At 40.6% G+C, this 18159-nt stretch overlaps 1 protein-coding gene across 1 annotated transcript in view; it reads right to left on the reverse strand.

Moving 5' to 3' along the window:
* The window catches only part of LOC142390903 (low-density lipoprotein receptor-related protein 1-like), an 85096-nt gene that overhangs the window by 39639 nt on the left and 27298 nt on the right, over positions 1–18159 (reverse strand). Inside the window, exons 4-20 of the mRNA XM_075476766.1 lie at positions 14338–14457; positions 13950–14078; positions 13415–13675; positions 6434–6596; positions 5745–5967; positions 4714–4903; positions 4435–4578; positions 4066–4302; positions 3671–3851; positions 3058–3280; positions 2719–2908; positions 2507–2629; positions 2111–2251; positions 1631–1756; positions 539–655; positions 350–430; positions 90–257 (exon numbers count right to left, since the gene is read on the reverse strand). Of these exons, the coding sequence (XP_075332881.1) occupies positions 90–257; positions 350–430; positions 539–655; positions 1631–1756; positions 2111–2251; positions 2507–2629; positions 2719–2908; positions 3058–3280; positions 3671–3851; positions 4066–4302; positions 4435–4578; positions 4714–4903; positions 5745–5967; positions 6434–6596; positions 13415–13675; positions 13950–14078; positions 14338–14457 (2817 nt within the window). The remainder of the gene's footprint in view (positions 1–89; positions 258–349; positions 431–538; positions 656–1630; positions 1757–2110; positions 2252–2506; positions 2630–2718; positions 2909–3057; positions 3281–3670; positions 3852–4065; positions 4303–4434; positions 4579–4713; positions 4904–5744; positions 5968–6433; positions 6597–13414; positions 13676–13949; positions 14079–14337; positions 14458–18159) is intronic.

Genomic DNA, 18159 nt, shown 5'->3' on the forward strand with positions numbered 1-18159 from the left:
AAAACTTTAAAAAAGACTGACACATGAACTTTCGCATGACAAAAAATTTAGAACAGAGCCAAAAACCGTCTGCTGTTGTTGTTTCTTACACTTGTTGGTACAGTTGGCATGAGTTTCGTCACTGTAGTCTCCACAGTCATTGTCGCCGTCACAGGTCCAGTACTCTGGGATGCAGCGGCCACTGTTACATTTAAATTGTACACTCGAACAAGAGTGGCTGCAGCCTGCTTCATCACTGTTATCCCCGCAGTCATTGTCTGCATACAGGCACACATAAGACATTTTCTCAGTTGATTTTTTGCCTATTTGATCGTTTTCAAGCTTTCTGGAAGCTGAGGGAAGGTGATACCATTGTCACAGCGCCAGTTGATATTGATGCAGCGGCCGTTGGCGCAAGTGAACTGAGTTAGAGGGAAGCAGGTTGGATAGGCTGGGATAAAGAACATGAGACAAAACATAAGATTCATTAATTTTACCTATGATAAACCATGTTATTGTCAAGCAATAGAAACAATATGAAAGTGTGGGAAAGGCTCACCACAGGAATCGGGTTCATCTGAGCGATCGCCACAGTCATCATCCAGGTCACATGTCCAGGAGATAGGAATGCAGCGTCCACTGGCACAGGGGTACTGGTTCGGCGGGCATGTACGTGCTAGTAGAGAAACATGGCAGAAAAGAGTTAAGCGCATTAAAAAAGTCTTCATGTTTTTGCAGTATCTTCGACTCAATATTCAAGCTTGCAGAGACGGATTAGAAAGAGAAAAAAAATTAAAGACCCAAAATGGTTCGTACAAAAGAACCAAATGGAGCGTCACTGGGTTCCAGACGACTATTACTGATGTCACAGATCAAAACAGCCTCGTGGGCATGTCTGCTGAAATGCTGGCAGTTGTTGCATTTATTTAGTACAGAATTTCTCTCTGCACTATGACTATGTCGTTTAAAACTCAGACAATAATAATTGATTTTATTGATAATTGGATTACAGCAAACTGGATTATAGTTTGATTTATCCATTCATCGTCTATATACGCTTAATTCAATTCAGAGTTGCTGGAGGGCTGGAGTCTATCCCAGCTGTGATTGGATGAGAGACGGGGTGCACGAGACAATCGAGACAAACAACAATCACATTCACCCCATAGTCAATTAGAATCCAGTTTGATTATGAATTGACTTACATATTCCATGTTTAAAGTGCATATGTTGAATTTGTGCTATGTAAATAAACTGAATTAAACTGTAACTTAAATAAATTTGATGAAAAACAAGCTGATCTTGTAAACACACCTTTATGTTTTGTTTTTTTTAACTTAATCTCACTTTTTTTCTGCATACTGCATTTGAAAAATCAATCCTTTACCCAACAAACATTCTCAGATCAGATGATGGTTATAATATCTTCATTTACAAAATCAGGAATCTCCCTGCCAGTTTTCACAGGTATTTACAGATGTTTTGACAATACGATGCCAATAGTCAAGACTAAATCTTTCTAATCAACAGTATAAAGCCTCAATCAAATAATGAAAAAAAAAAAAAATCAAATCTCCTGTCTTCCATAGCAACAAAACAGATAAAAACAACAAAACACTATGTATAAACCACACAGTCCAGTTGTATATACCAGAGCAGGTGGTGTTGGATTCATCCTCGTCATTGCCACAGTCATTGTCACCATCACACAGCCATCGCAGGGGGATACAGCGGTTGTTTTGGCACTTGAAACGGTCAGCTGGGCAGGTGTGCTGGTCTGGTGGAAAAAAACGTAAACGTAAAAATGTTTAATTTCCTTCTTAAGTCACAGTCTTTATTCATAGAGCGCACAGTGTTACCTTTGATATGCTATCCAGTCTGATAAATTACCTTAATAACCCTTTGAGAGTGCCACTCTAAATTAGACACATAAAGAATATCTAAGACAAATATGAGTCCTTTCTTCTAGGTATTGCCTCAGTTGGCAGCCGAAATAACACAACACATTGTATTGAAAGATTAAAACCTTGGAAACTTTAGTTTGTGCTCTGTCAGTTTGCGTTAGCCAAGACCGTCCAACCAGACTGTTATTCAGCTGTGTGTTGCTGTGTAACCATGGCAGCACACTTACGGCAGAGATCGAGGGCTTCATCGCTGTTGTCCAGACAATCATTGTCCCCGTCACATTTCCAGCGCTCTTGGATGCAGCGGTTGTTCTTGCAGGCAAACTCTCCTGGCTGGCACTGGGGCGGGGGCACGTAGGAGGGGTTGGCTAGAGATGAGATCAGGGTTGGGAGTGGAAACAAATGGGTCATTGAGACACGAACAGAGCACTGAAACAAAACAAAGCTTTTTGTCCCTCTCGAAAGTACATAAAAAACGTTTGCAGTTTCTTCAAAACTCCTCCCCGTATTTGAAAAAGAAATGGTTGAATACAGTTTGCACATTGAAAGTCCAGCCAGTTTTCCACAGGCCTCCACAGTTATTTTATAAGTGAAACTTATTTTCCGGTACAGCAACTATGTACCTTTGCAGGTGACACTATCAACAGCAAGGATTTGGTCATCAGCACATCCACAGGACCTGCCATTCGGAATAGCAAGGCACAGACTGCTACAGCCGCCATTGTTTACTCGACATGCATTGGAGCCTAAACAAAAACAGAAACCAAGAAAGAAGCATTGTCATAATATACATACTAGCATGGTATAAGACAGTTAGGTAGTAAGGGGAACATACCTTGCTGTTGGTGTGCATCATACACTCTAATTTCAAATATGGGTGGTCTCTCATTGCGGAGTAAAGTAACAGTCTTAGTGTCCTGGTCCAGTTTGTAGACGCTACCACCACGGTACTCATTCCAAAACAGAAATTGCTTGTAATGGCATAAGCCGAAGGCATGGTTAAGCTCCTGGCCCTCATACACAACCTGTTAATTCAGGAAACAGAGAGGGATCACATCTCAAAATGAAGTAAACAATGAGCAGCTCTTCTGTGCAAAATAAAGCACAAATAAAAACACAACGAGGCAAGACAAAAAACGCAGTAAATACTGTATATTCTCAGAACAACACCGACCTTTCGCTCAGTGGTGTTGAGATAAACCAACTCGATACGGTCGTAATAAGCATCCACCCAGTACAAGATGCCCTGAGGAATGTCCAAGCTCAAGCCATTGGGCCACAACACTGTTTTGCTGGTCAGGAACACTTGGTGATGTGAACCATCCATCCAAGCTTTCTTGATCTTCCCTCTGTTGCTCTCTGTGGGATCCTCCTCCCAGTCGGTCCAGTACATCCATCTGGGAAAGGAGAAGAGGTATCGCCACATTCAAATGTGATGCGAGATAAGACATTCCTGGGAGAGCTGCAAATGTCATGAATGAACTTTCGAGCTGCGATACCGTGATGGAAAATCTCACAGCAAAAACAAGGAAGGAGTATCCAAAAATCTCTTGAAAACAGACCTCCTCCCACACATGTACGCACACACACATCCTGAGAGTTTAACAAAGAGCGGCAGTGCCAGCTCCCCACACAGCCACAGTCAAACCCTGAGACCATCCTCTCCCACTACAGAATGCTGCTGCACCCACACATCATACCTGGAGCATTTATAAGAAAAAAATAAATAAAAACAATCATCACATTGCAATATCACAGCACACATTCTCTTCCCTCTAATGCCTTACCCATGCTGTGGGTCCACAACAATGGCGCGAGGATGGCTCATCTTTCCTTCAATGAGAGTCTTGCGGGTCTGTGAAGCCTTTTCCAACCTGGCAACACTGATAGTCTTCTTTGGTCCATCATCTGTCCAGTAGAGATTACCTCCCATCCAGTCCACCGCTATTCCCTCTACCGTGTGAATACCTGAGATACGCAAAATAAGCCAATGTGAAAAAGGAACTAATAGCTAGCCAACCCAGGATGAAGTGAAATTGATACGGAATAACTTCCAGAAGTTCTATCCTAAATTCTTTTGAAAGAGGCTGAATTTACAAAGAGAAAAAAAAAAGAAAAAGAGGAGAGGGGAAAAAAAAGATGGTTTCCAAAATCCTCTGCAAAGGGGTAGCTTCCTCCTTACCGTCCTTCAGAATGGTGTCTCTCTCTGTGCCATCTATCTTCTGTCGACCAATAATGTAGCTAGTGGCATCAGCAAAGTAGATGAATTCACTAGCAGCATGAAAATCCAGAGCTCGGGGGTTCATCAGGTTCTCAATGGGAATCATATATTCATCAGGCACCTTTGCATTCATGTCCATTCCCCTAATGATTCCAGGACGACCCTTTCCGTACAGCAAGAATAACTCGTGATCTGGTTCTGCAGAGACAAAAGATGAAACAGACATGGTTCATATATTAATGCCCTTACTTCTAGCAAGGATTTTGTTGGCATTTCCATATGTCAGGTCAAATTATTATTATTTTTCTTTTCCTTGGCCTTGATACTCACTCTTGCAGGATTTGCCATCGCTGCCGAGGCTGAACCCAGAGCGACAGCGGCAGGTACGGGTCTTGTGGCTATTGCTCAGCAAGCAAATGTCAGAGCAACCTCCAGCCTTTCCAAACTGATCCAGGGCACATGCGTGACTGCGTACTGAGGAGGAAAGGGAGAACACATTAACTGCATGTACAGATACATGTAAAATGAGTATCAGTTGTTGTTACTGTTCGTTTACAGACAGAGATCAGATGTTACACCGACAGCCAAGCTATAAGACGCGCTGCAAACCTTGAGGTTGCCGTCTCTGGTGGTACACGTGCAGTGCAGCTCCCCGATCTAAACGAGTCACCACCAGAAAGTCAGAACTGTTGAAGCGATTCACTCGAATCACGCTGGTCTTGGGGTTGAGGTTGCCTTCATCTGAGTTTGTGGCATAGAGATAGTTCTCAAATACAGTCAGTCCATAGAGGTGCTCAATCTGCAACACGTGAACAAAACAAAAAAAACAGTGAAGCAGAAAACCTAAAATGTCTCCTTGTAGGATACTGAAAACACTGACTCACAGTAAGTTCAGGCTGTGTGACTAATTGCATGTCATTTTTGTGCACATTTCTATCTTGAACGCTGCCTGGCAAATACAGCATACTGAAACTTTTATACAAATATCTTATTAGTACCAAAGAGATCATGTTTTTTTTTTTTAAAAGACAGACAAGCACAGAGACGAAGACAGAGAGAGAAAACTTGAGTAAACTTGGCACAGGCCAGCATAACTGCTGTACTTCTATCTGCTGTCAAACAGAGAGGGAGGTTTTACTTTCTTAAGGGTCCATTCTGTGCAGCTCTACTCTAATGTCAGAAAGATGTATGGTTTGGGATCATATTACTTCCCCCTATCGCTAACACACAAACACCACCACCGTCCAGATTTCATTAAGATCATTACTCCACTAGAAGTTAAAGCCAAGCATTGCTAGAGCCAGACTAATAAGTTTAGAAAGGCACTAGCCAAGAAAATAAGTCTTTCAGTAATATCCTTCAAGGCAATAAAAACGCTTTGTCCCAGTAGAGGCATACTTTGTTCGTCTAGATACGCAGGAGACAACTGGAAAGCAGAGCTGCTTTCTAAAGATCATGACATTAAATCGGTGGTGGTACACATTTGGGAAACACATGTTTTATGTGATAGCCTGGAAGAGTAATCCGCGAAGACTCTGAGCAACTGCAATTCTGTAAAGTTCAACACTATTTAATAATGTTCTAGGATATTCAAGGATATTTTTTTATGAAAACCTATCCAACCATCCCTGAAACCTCACCAGCAGACCCTGGATGATGGTGTGTCGGTTTTTGCCCTCATAGTCAACCACTTCAATGTAGTCCAAGTAGGCGTCAGCCCAGTACACCAGTCGGTTAACCAGGTCCAGAGTGATACCGTGGGGGAAGACGATCTTACTGTCCACAAGCTTTGTGCGGTTCTGACCGTCCATGTCGCAGCGCTCCACCCGTGGTGTAGACCCATAGTCTGTGAAGAACACTTTACTGTAACAGAGGAGCAGAAGGGAGAGGATGGTAAATAGGAATTGAATTGACAAGAAGAAATGATAGGATTGCAGAACTGGCACAGTTATTGACAATAACTGTTCTTTGACCTGAAGTTTCACTTTAGCTTGACCTTGTGCAATTTACCACAACTGAGCAATCTATGTTAGTCATTATGCTGAAATTAAAATTATTTCCAGGATAGGGTGGAAAAAAAGAGAATTGATTCTTTGGAAAAGGGGAACTACATCAAGTGCCATCTTGTCAACATCAGGAAACAGAAACAGCCGACATTCAAGTTTTTACGTGGTTTTCAAGCATTCGTCTAGGTTTCTGTCGGGAGGAAGTGTTCCACTTTTGCTTGCATGCTTGGTCAGCACCTTGTCTGATCATAGGACATCGTTTTCTTCTCATGCACTGCTTGGGCAGTAATGCAAAGTCAACTACGTTGGGGTAAAATACAAACCCCATAGTCGGATCCAGTGCGATGCCTTTAGGGTTGTACAGTTCTTGGTCCAGCAGGGTCACACAAGTCTGGCCGTTCTTGTTGCAAACAAAAACCCGGTCGTCCACGTCATCGACAAAATAGAAGTTTCCAGTCAGCCAGTCTATAGCCATCTGCTCTACATCTGATAGAAGCAGATGGGGGAAGGGGAGAGAAGAAAAGTGTACAAAATAGAATCGTTAAAAAATGCAATCATCTGAGCACAGTGATATAACTCTTGGGCAAGTATAAGGATTATGTCAAAACCTCTTTTTTAATTATTTTTTAAGATGCTCTGATATTCTCCTTAAGACTACTCACTCCCTTTACACATAAATATAAAAGCACTGAATTAATGTGCTCCTATAACCTGCCAGGCTGTGTACTACCAGCACTCCACTTATGTTTGATAAAGGCAGAGCATGGGGAAGGAAATTAAACATATAAAGTTACAGCATGAGAGTGAGGTGAAGCCCTGCACTTTGTTAGCTGAACACCACGAAATGGACTTGATTAACACAGGGCGTCCTTATAGAGAGTGATTTTTTACATATAGTATGGAAGACTTACTTATCTGAAATACTGAATGTTGCAGTTGACAAAGACATTTTAATGCCAGGTTTTTATGATTCCAAAGAAGACTAGTAGACAGTAGTCCCGAAGCAGACTACTGGAATAACAGAGGAGAGACCAGTTGCCTATGCTGCACTCTCCACCAAGTTTAATGAAGTATGACTTAGTAGTTTCTTTACGGATAAAAGTACAAAGAAAGTTTAGACTTCAACCCATAAAAAGAAAGAGACCTCACTTACAGTACAGGGCAAACATACAAAATGGTGACTAATTAAAGGAAAACACAACATCAAATATCTTGATAAGGTACTGACCAAATACAAAATGCCAGAACAACTTTAGTATAAAAAAGATTTTTCAGCCATTTGTGATCAAACGGAGGGAGCAACATTTGATTCATGTTGGTGGTGGAGTGGTGGTTAGCACTGCCGCCTAACAGCAAGAAGGTTTGCGGTTTGTATCTAAGCTGGGGCCATTCTGTGTGTTCTTCTTAAATGTTTGTCCCACGCATGCTAAACTTGCCTTGGTGAAAGAAAGAGCATCGTATAAGTTGGCCCTGTGATTGACTGGCAAGCTGGGATAGGCTGAACAGGATGAGATGGTATGGAAAATGGATGGATGATGGCGGTGGCTCTTAAATATTTGAAGGCCCAAGGACCCTTCAACATCCTCACGTTCATCAAATCTTTCTGTGAGCCCTTACACCCAATATAAGGTGGTATAGAAACGTAACATCAGAGACAATTTAGAAAGAGGAAGCGTTTCAGTTGAAGATCTTTATGGAAAGAGGGTGTTGCTTTAACAGCTGCCACTGTATGTCCTTTAAAAGCAGGCACACACACATAACCGAGGATAACTACTCAGACATAGACTAATAAAGTAACCACATTTTTCTTTCCTTTGTTGTTGGAATGCATGAGAGGGGTGTAACACTGCCGACATAGAACTGGCTGTCCAGAATAGTTGGTCATTCACAAAAAAGAAAAAAGAAAAAAGAAAAGCCTGCACTCGAACCTTCTACAATGCAGCTCAAAGTTACACAACAGAGCACAGCCACATCTGGGCTCAATTCAGAAAACTTCCACACCTCTTACCAAACATACCCAGAGCTTCAGAAATACAAGCGCTACGTGGGACTGAAAGAATGCTTGAAGTCACGATTTGTGTACAGTTAAGGAGAACGTTTCTGGTGTCCGCAGTGTGTCTCCAAGCTGAACAAAATCTTTGAAAGTCAGCAACATAACAGACAACCTAAGCATCAAAATTAAGATTATGGAAATTAAAAAAAAATAAAAAACTGCTGTGGAGTAAGATGGGAGAGTGATATCCCCATTGGTGTAAGCTTACTCTTCTATAGAAGTCCAGCTGGAAGCCTGGCTGAACAAGGAACTCATTAGACTTATATACAGAGCAAAGAGAAAGTTGTGCAACTGAGTAACTACTGCATTGTGCAACAAGTGTGGACCCCCCCCTATCCAGAGAGCCAACTGCTCTGTTGACGTCTTCCCTCATGCTGCTTCTGGTAAATGGAAACTTTGCTGGGAAACTGAATGAACCCATGCCTTTCTTCTCATCTAACCACCCTACCCTCACGACCCATTTTCTCTTCCTGCCTGTAACACCTACCTGTTCACACTACTCTGAGGAAACGTTTCACAAACTTAGGGTGTCTCACTATCAACAACAAATATGCCTTCCACCAAAGTAGAACTGATATTTACTCACAGGACCACAGAATATTTAGTTCTTCAAAATAGTCACCCACCAGCACCTAAGCTCATAAGGAGCACCACAGAATTTATGCTTTAATGCCACTTCCTCTAGTCGCAAGTCAGGGCAAGTATTTACATGTTATTGTAAAGCAGTAAAGAATAGTGATCATCCGGCTTCCATAATCCTCTCTGTACCAAGATGATCCTATTATTCTGCACAAAAACCTCTTTGACCTCTCAAGAGCACAGTTCTGGAGCTCAGCAATTTATGATATTCCCATAGTGATCCCACATATTTCAAGGGCAGTTATTCCAAACAGTTATAACACCGCTGAATCCCACACTGCTAAAGGTGAAAAATGAGAGAGTATTGGCTGGGGAGAGAAGGTTCGATTGCAAGGGTATCATGACATGATTTCACCCATGGTTAAAAAAGAAAAAAAAAAAGAGAAAAAAAAAAAAAAAGGGAAAAGAAATGGAGGCCAAAATCTAGGTCCCAGCTAAAATGGTTGAGCCATTTGCATGAAGGTGACAAAATCATATGGAAAGGCTTTGTTTAAATAAATGCATTCAAATCTAGAAGTACAACCATAAACTCAAAGGTACACAGATTTTTGTACAGAAATGATAAAAGACTTCCCATGTACAGATGTATTCTGAATTCTCAAAGACCCAAGAAAAGGAAAGCAAGGAAGACTTGACAATGTACAAACAGATATGTTCGGATGTGCTGGTGCCTGCTGCGAGGTTCCGTGCAGATGGTGTAGAGGATGGGACTGGAAGGCTCTGCTCCTTTTATCTTTCCAGTCGGGGAATCACATGCCGACCGAGCAGGCCACATCTGGAACCCTCATCTACTTATCTGCCCTGCTGTCTCAGGCTCTCTGAAGCAATAAATCATCATGTTTGTGCGAGCCCTGCTTAAAACCCTGCACCTAACGCCAAGTCTGTTAAGCTTACTTTTACAAGTACACCGGAGCCCTGCTTGTTTTAAACACGGAGCCCAGCAGGCAGAGAAACCATGTTGACATCAATAATATGATAGGTTTATTGAAAGTTCACCCTCAAGAAGAGAAAATTGACAAATCGTGAAGGACACGATCTTGTGAATCATGTTTAAAGCAAACAGCTATGTTACAAAACAATAAATAACCGCCCATTGAGGTAGTTAATAGTAGTGAAAAACATCCAGTCCCAATTCATTAAAGCTAGTCCTACTAAATATTAGATACACGTGTCTAAGGTATTTGGGTTAGTGCGAGCTAAGAATGCCGTTAAACTAACGTAAGTGGACAGGATCTGAGACAGCCAGACAAATTTAGAGACTGCTCAGGCTGACATAACCCAACAGAGTGTAAATACCATCTGCATGACCACAAGCAGACAGAAACACACACACCCCTACAGAACCCTAAGGTACAACAAATCACTACCTTCTCTTTCTCCCTCTCATTTTATCATTCCTTTCAGCTCCAATGAAGTTCTTCTTTCAGAGCCCCTCTCGCTTCCACCCCTCTGCCCACTCTACCCAACAGATCCCTTCGTCTACTGGAAATTACCGTATTTTCCCAATTCAGCAAATTTGTCTTCACTTTTATGTTGAGGTGCAAAGTGGTGAGTTTAAAGACAGCTTATTAATTCATAAAATGCCACATTTATAATCTGCATCCCAGAAGGCTGATGTGGCTTGTGGTTTAAAGTCTTGGATTTGCACCACAAACGCATCTTGGTCAAGGTTAGAATTATTAGATTTCAAAACTGAAAAAAAAGCCCATGAGAGGTAACTGTGTACGTTTGCTATGTGTTATGTGATTCGTTTTTAACTGTTTGAAGAAGACTTTACACAGTTTAGGGGAAACAACTTTACCCATTGCGTTTGACCTGGCAAAGCCGTTTCCGATCTGAGAGAGAAAACAACAAACTCATGTGACTGACTGGTATTTCCTCAGAGATGATTCAGTATCTCAGGTATTCACAGAGATTAAAGTAATTCCTTAAATATGATCTCAAAGATCTCCATTTTCTTTTTGTGAATGTTCACAAAATATCTGTCTTTGTTTTATTGTTGATATTTTCTTCTTTAAAGTAAGACCTCTTGTTTCCGGTTAGGCCACCCACCTCTACTGAGTTACAACCAGAGGAACTTGGTCTTTATCACCACCCTCGCTAATGTGTCTTGTCTATTCACTTCAAACTGGTCTATGGAAACGTCTGGTTCACTTTTTTTTCTTTTGCAGCTTTTCAACAGATCGCCTCGAATTTGCTACACTAGTGAGTGGAACTCCAGCTCTTGTTACTGACAATATTAGTGTCACGCTCTGTAAGTGTATATTTGCTTCTTTCCCAGGCTAATTTACATGTTTGTTGATAGAACACATGTTGCTAGTAGTGTGAACTGGACGCATTTACACTTCCTTCAAAACTTATCTGCAGTTTTGATTTAGATGCATAAAAGCATTTGGTTTTGAAGACAGTTGAGCAGAGCACCGAATCAAAGGTTCAAAACAGTAAGCTAACCCAATAAGACTAAGGTGGGATATGAAGGAGTCAAAAGTCTATCAATCAGCTTTAAAGACCCAATTTTTAAAGCTGGCAGGGAACTCAGAGCTTTCCCATCTATCAGCAGTAACAGCAGTTACACAACCCTCATTTGAAATGCATCTGAGCTGAGGAACTACTAATCATGTCACAGGGTCTACACCACAATCAGCTTCTCTACTGTTTGTTCGCATGTCTGCCGTTCCTGCCTGGGGCTAATTCTCAAGGGAAAGCTTCCCAAGTGCACGCACATTTGCACACGCGCACAAGCCCACGCCCTTTCTTTTTATGTTTTGACTACATTTCGGCCCTCATTCTGAGAGAGTAACAGATCTGTAAGCCCGGAGGATAAACACAAAGCTTGTCTGGTTTGTAATCAAAGATAAATCATGGCAGTATTATATGACTAACTCTCTAAAATTGAGGCAACATGCTGTGTATGTTGGCTCCTGTGTGTGTGTCTGTATTTGGGTGTTACCAATGAGGGCCTGTGTTAAGACACTACCTCCACTGGCCAGATGTGTCAGTTGCCATTATTACTCAATGCCCAAACATCGGTTATCTATCCACCACAACTTCTAGGACAAAATGTACCGTACTTGGGAAGACTTATAAATGCCCAGAGGATTTTCCTGGGAAAAACTAATGACAGATGCCATCATATCAGAATCCAAGAATACGGAGACAGTGGAGATCAAGAGATGGGCCACTTCATGCCAACTCGCTAAAACCTAATGGTTCAAGTCACTGAACTTATGAAAAAAAAAAAGAAAAAGAAATCATGTCAAAACATTTATTACATGGAACCTTGCAAAAATCACTGAGCTCTCCTCCAGATATTTAGCCAATTGTGAATTTTGCAAGTCTGGCTCCGAAAAGCAAAAAAGTTATATATTTTAAATTCTTCCTGAGCTTCAAAAACTGTTAATGTTTCACTGGATTGGTGAGAAAATCGTCTAAAATCTACAAAGGCTTAAGGATAATTTGAAACTTAGCAATTGTCATTAATTGTTTTTAATCATATTTTGAGGTAATTTGGATCTAAAATAAGTTCGGAACAAAAGAAAAAGATTTTAGTTGTTTTGACTGGCTGAAATACTGCATTCAATAGCTTTTACAACAAGGGTGTATTGGTCTTCAGGTAAATAAACCTGTGAACCCGTGCAATTAATACAACAGCTCCACCACAAATTCTACATTTACAAAGCTTCTGTATTAAAAAGCTGTATTTATAGTGAGTGGTGGATGTGTATTCAAGGGCATTAAATTCACAAATGTCCACCGTACCCCGTTAACTATTCAAAATAGAGTAACAACAAAAACCTAACATTTGTTTAAGTGGAAAATTACTGTCATTAATAAGCCTACTTTACAACGTTAGGCAACATAAGTTTAGCTGTAGATTATCTTTAAGGATTCAGCACAGATTTGATCCCAAACCAGTCAAAAAGGAGAAAAAGATTAGGGTAAGAAAGAGAAATGCTGAAATGTGAGTCTTGAGTGCTAAACTTTAAATATTAATCACAGATCCAATTCAACTCATGTATCAGAAGAAAAAAGTGAAAAAGACATATTTCTAAGCTTCGGGATAGGTATTCCCATTCAGAAGTCTGTTCATAAATCAAGCTCAAAAGTAGGTTACTGTTTGCTGGTTAAGAAATGTGCAAACTAATGCCTGCAGGCATATTGGCGCCCATTATGAATCTTATCACTGTAAATCAGTAACATACTCATTGCTTCAGTAGAGTGATTAGCGATGAGTCAGGGTGTGACTGTTCTTTACAAAAATAATGCTGTACTCTGTCTTTACTTGGCATTTTTATCCTGGTATGAACAGCTTTGTACGACATTGCTGTACTGTTTCACATGTAACATCCGTCAGAGCAAAGAGATGCAAAACCAACCATTTGATTCCCGAAGTATGTGAATCTCAAAACAAGGTGAGCTCACAACTGTACCAGGTAAGGAGAGTGCTGTTTCAACTATTCTCTGTCACTAGCAGTTAACATTATTTGGGATTTTTTTAATTTTAATTTTTTTTTTTGCAATAGTGTGTCAGATAAAAATAATGGTTCCAGATAAAACCACAACAGTTAAATAAGACTTTTCTCTCATTTATGTCAATGAGACCACAACTTACGATGCAAGCTGAGAGTGATGTTGATGGTGCGGATGTTACTGACTGTCTTCAGGTCTTGGATGCTGGCGCACTTGAGCTGGGTGGCAGCACGAGTGTCACCTACATCTATCCAGCAGACTGTCTCCTCGGCATAGATGAAATCCATAGCCATCGTCTGCTTGGTGGGGATGGAGGGGAGCCGGGACATGGAGCTACTTAGGGAGGTGCATCGGATATCATGGAGGTTAGCAATCAGCAAAACAGGTAGACGACCCACCGGCTCTGGATAGGGGTAACAAGAGAGGAGTCGAGAGGGCGGGATGGAGGAAATGAAAGGGAGATGGTTTGAAGTAGGAGATGCAGAAGAGTCAAAGGTCATACTCTCATTGCAAAATTGAGAAACAAATGGTTGTCTCAACATGCTGATGTGATCATCTTATATAAGCTATTCCCCACAGATAGAGAAATCATCTGCAACTTTGTGTTGGTCCAACATAAACTATGATCATGGGTTTGTTGCCTATTGCCTTAACATCGTACTAATGTCTTAACACACCATTTTTGGCTTTGCAGGAGCGATTGTCCGGCTGCAGCAGGTAGCCTTCCACACAACTGCAGGAGTAGCTTCCATCTGTGTTTGTGCATGTCTGACTGCATGTTCCGTACACGCCGCACTCGTTGAAATCTGCCAGGCAAAAGACAAAAAGCTCATCAACAAAAACGAGGAGCGATTACAGTTATCAAAATACTCCTATATTAGGCCACTTTTTTGTGTGCAAAAGCATCCGTATACAGCATTTTTCAGAGGTGTCTTCTCCGAAGCAAATAATCGGAAAGAAATTCCTAGTCTTCTTTACATGTTGCCGCATACAAAAGACAGTCAGACGATTACTTTTTGATTTAGGTTGGCTAAACTAGAATGCGTTGGCTAAATCAACACCCACCTTTGCATGTCTTCCCATCTGCAGCGACCTCGTAACCATGTCTACAGTAGCATCGAGGCCCATCATGAGTCACTGCACAATGATACTGGCACCCAAGAGAGGCACAGTCTGGTGCTTTTTCTGAACCAGAGAAAAACAGAACAGAGTTAAACACTGCAGATAGATGAAAACTGACACACAGGCTGATTTACAGAGCCGTGCTTTCATATACAATCCTAACCGATGTCACAGGCTGAGAGTGGGGGTCATATACGTGCTCGCACATGTAGTCATCTGTGCGTGTAACAGAAGGGTTGATTTGAATGTGCACACTTTAAAAGGGCTTCTTCTTTCCCAACCCCAGAGATTCCAAGGACACATCTTTTGGCAGGAAATGAAAGGGGGGGGGGGGTGCACATATCCTCTCATCATGGCCTCTAAAGGGTGTGCGTGTGCACGCACGGATGTGTGTCGAGGCTAAGAGATAAATGGGTTCTGGTGTCTGTCATAAGCCATTTTAACACATGCATTGCAGTCTGGAAATTTTCAAAATAGTATCCGGAGTGGATGCATTGTGAGAAAGTAAATGTGTGCATCAGTTGGGCCGGACTCTGTGAAGACATCACTCTTTCAGCTCTCTGATATAGAGTATAGTGAAAGAGTTACTGTCGAGAATGCACGGTTCATATTTTTAAGATGTTTTGCTGAAGCAGCGTCTATCTTGACACTCATCTGACATTACAAAAGAATGCTACAGAGTAATCAAACACTGTCTGGATCAGACAAAACATTTATTATATGTGTGCACCACAAAAAAAAAAACAGGCAGACTGTCTGGTTTCTGCCTAAAAGTTCAATAAAAAGTGTACACACCGGTAAAGGGAAGCTCATTGAGCAAATCATGATATGTGAGGATGGAGGGGCAGACAACAATCACCAACTTTTTACAGAGGCAAAACAAAAAAAACCTGACAAATTGAAATGAACCATTTTTTTCCAAAGTGTTTGGGATTTTCAGCCATTCATACATTTGAACATAGACATTTGCTAGTGGATCTTTTATGTGACAATATTTTCAGTTACAAATTTAAATCAAAGATCTAAAAAAAATAATAATAATAATCATTGTTTTGATACAATACAGATGTTTTAAAAAACGTGGATCAATGACAAATAGTTGTGTTGTTCTGATATGACTATCGGATTCATTGCCTATACTTGTCTATGATAAAACTAAAAAGGTAAATTTGCAAAATGTTTAGTTTTGCTAGTTCCATATTTATCTTAATCCAGACTGGATTAGCACATTATCAAAATGTTTTAAGTACAGGTCTCATTACATTGGCTGCATTTGAAAAGTAGGTCCGAAGCAACATTTGTCGTTGGGTCAAAGTTCCAAGGCTAAACAAATTCAAAGAGCTAAACTTCACTCCAAAACAGACTAAACCTGTTGAGAAACACTCATTTAATCATTTACTGAGTGGGAGCAAAGCATCATAAAACTTTCAGTAAAGTACCAAAAGAAAGGAGGCTACCACCGACACAACAGAATTCATCCAACGACAAATGGTAATTGGTCATGGACACACTACGTGTACAGTAGCTTGTGGCAGTGAGGCTATAGAGAGCAGAGGCTGGACCAGTGAAGGGCTCTTATTATATAAAGCCTGTTGCACTCTGGGCCATAATGACTCTTTTGTTGTAGCCCCACTGAAAGGAAGAGTCCCCCAGCTCACACTGTGGCCCATATCGAATCCATTCACCAAGCCTCACACTGTGAGAGACCACAGGCAACTGGAGAGCTAAAATACTCACATGTCCAGGGTCATTGTGTTCCGTTTTGTACTTCAGTGTCTTGCTACGGGTGAATGATATGTGCAAGTGATAAAGACAAATATTTTAGACCCATACATAATTCTTAATGCATTTTAGTCGTACACAATCCTCTAATCAAGAATTATCATTACAAATTAAAAGAACCAGATTCTGAAAGACTTTGGTCGAGGTTGGAGTGAGCCTTTTGATGCATATCTATCATATGGAAAAATAATATTAAAATGCATTTTGAATGTAACCAGAGTGTATTACTCAGGGAAAATTTTAAATAATTTCTTTATCATTTCTTTAAAAAAATAAAATGCTTTTCCCTTGAAAGAATTCAACTTGATTCGGGGATGAGAAGCAGCAAGCAATTCCTTTGGCTTGTCTAACCTCAGTGAGCATTTCTTGTGGCGCAATAACAGGAAGAAAGCTGAAGTGGAAAGAAGTAGCGGTAGAAACTGTAAAGTGAAGAGTAGAAAACGACATGACAGGAAAGGGATAAGCAACAAAACAAACAAGAGGAACGCAAAGCAGAAGAAGAGGCAAGCAGAGGTTTAGAAAAAAAAAATGCATGAAAGACAACAGATATAAGGCAAATATAAGGTTAGAAAGTTCCAGCTCCGAGCAAACAAAAGCAAAAGCAACATGTCAGACATCTGACCAAGGGTTAATGAACAAAGCAAACAAATCAGACACACACTGAGAGCCTTTGGTCCATTGATCCTGTTAATACATGCATGGCAACCCTCAATTTCACCTACATATATTACTCTTACAAGCAAAACAGGTGGCAAAGGTTTGAGGCCATTTGTTAAAAGGACCATTAAATATAGGATGGCCATCACTTAAACATACTTAAATAGGCATCAAAGACTCAGAATAGCAGACTGATAATATGAAGCATGTATGGCAACAAGCGACGGCACAAGTTAGAACGACATCCCTCTGTGTTGTGTATTCTGACAGTCTGCCTGGGACTGGCTCTGTGTTTATAGCGGCCTCTTCACAATTCAACAGAAAAAGGTGTCACTGGAACGGCAGGGGGCTGAATGTGTTCATAAAAAAATATACACACAATAAATGAGGAAATAGTATGATAAAATTTGGAGAGAAATTAAACAATCAATTTTAATAGAAAATCTCAATTTCCACATTATTTTTTTTGTAACTGAAAGCAGAAAACACCAACTGAATAAACTGGCTATTCCAGCAAATGATATTTTAAAGTACATTTGCAGGACATTCCTACCTTTGTACTCTCACCATCTAGGAACAAGTTTACACATGCCTTCATGCTCTTCACGTCGCTGAAAGAAGCCTTCTCTTTTCCTACCAAGTGCCATCAAATTACCTCATTTCTTCTTCAAGTATGTATTCTCCAAATAACTGAAGTATGTATTTAATCTTGCCTGCACGGTCACTCAGACCAATCTATTCCTAAGTGAGCTTTCAGTTTATCAGTGCCTGTAGGAAATATTTCTGTTCACTGTGTATGGAAATACCTTACATGTAATCAATTAGGATTCTGAGACGTTGTGTTCTACAGTATGAACAATTCCAACTTATTAACTAAAACGTTTGACGAAACGAAACCCTTTAAGTTTGAAAGATCATCAAGCTCAATGCAAGTAAATTTACACACAATCTCGGACAATTCACCTGCCTAATCCTCTGAAACTACTTTCCAATTTTTGGGTTTCATGGTGGTTTCTATCACATATATCACAGTAGTGGGTGGTATAATTAAGCTGGGTTTTGTGTGTGTGTCTTTGTGTGCACGGGGAGGTTTGCAAACACACACAGGGCAGACGTGTGAGTAATGAGCAAACAGAGTCTAGCTTAGTGACAAACAGAGGCAGCATGCTGCCCAGATGCCTAAAATGAAACTTACACAAATACTCAATCACAACTCTACAACACACACTGGCACAAAAGATTCTCAAACATTCATGCAGTTTAAACGGCTGACAAAAAAAAAAAAAAAAAAATTAAAGATAATCAAGACTTAGGCTTTCTTTGTCG

This window comes from Odontesthes bonariensis, chromosome 10 (genome assembly GCF_027942865.1).
Source record: "Odontesthes bonariensis isolate fOdoBon6 chromosome 10, fOdoBon6.hap1, whole genome shotgun sequence".
Taxonomy (NCBI): domain Eukaryota; kingdom Metazoa; phylum Chordata; class Actinopteri; order Atheriniformes; family Atherinopsidae; genus Odontesthes; species Odontesthes bonariensis.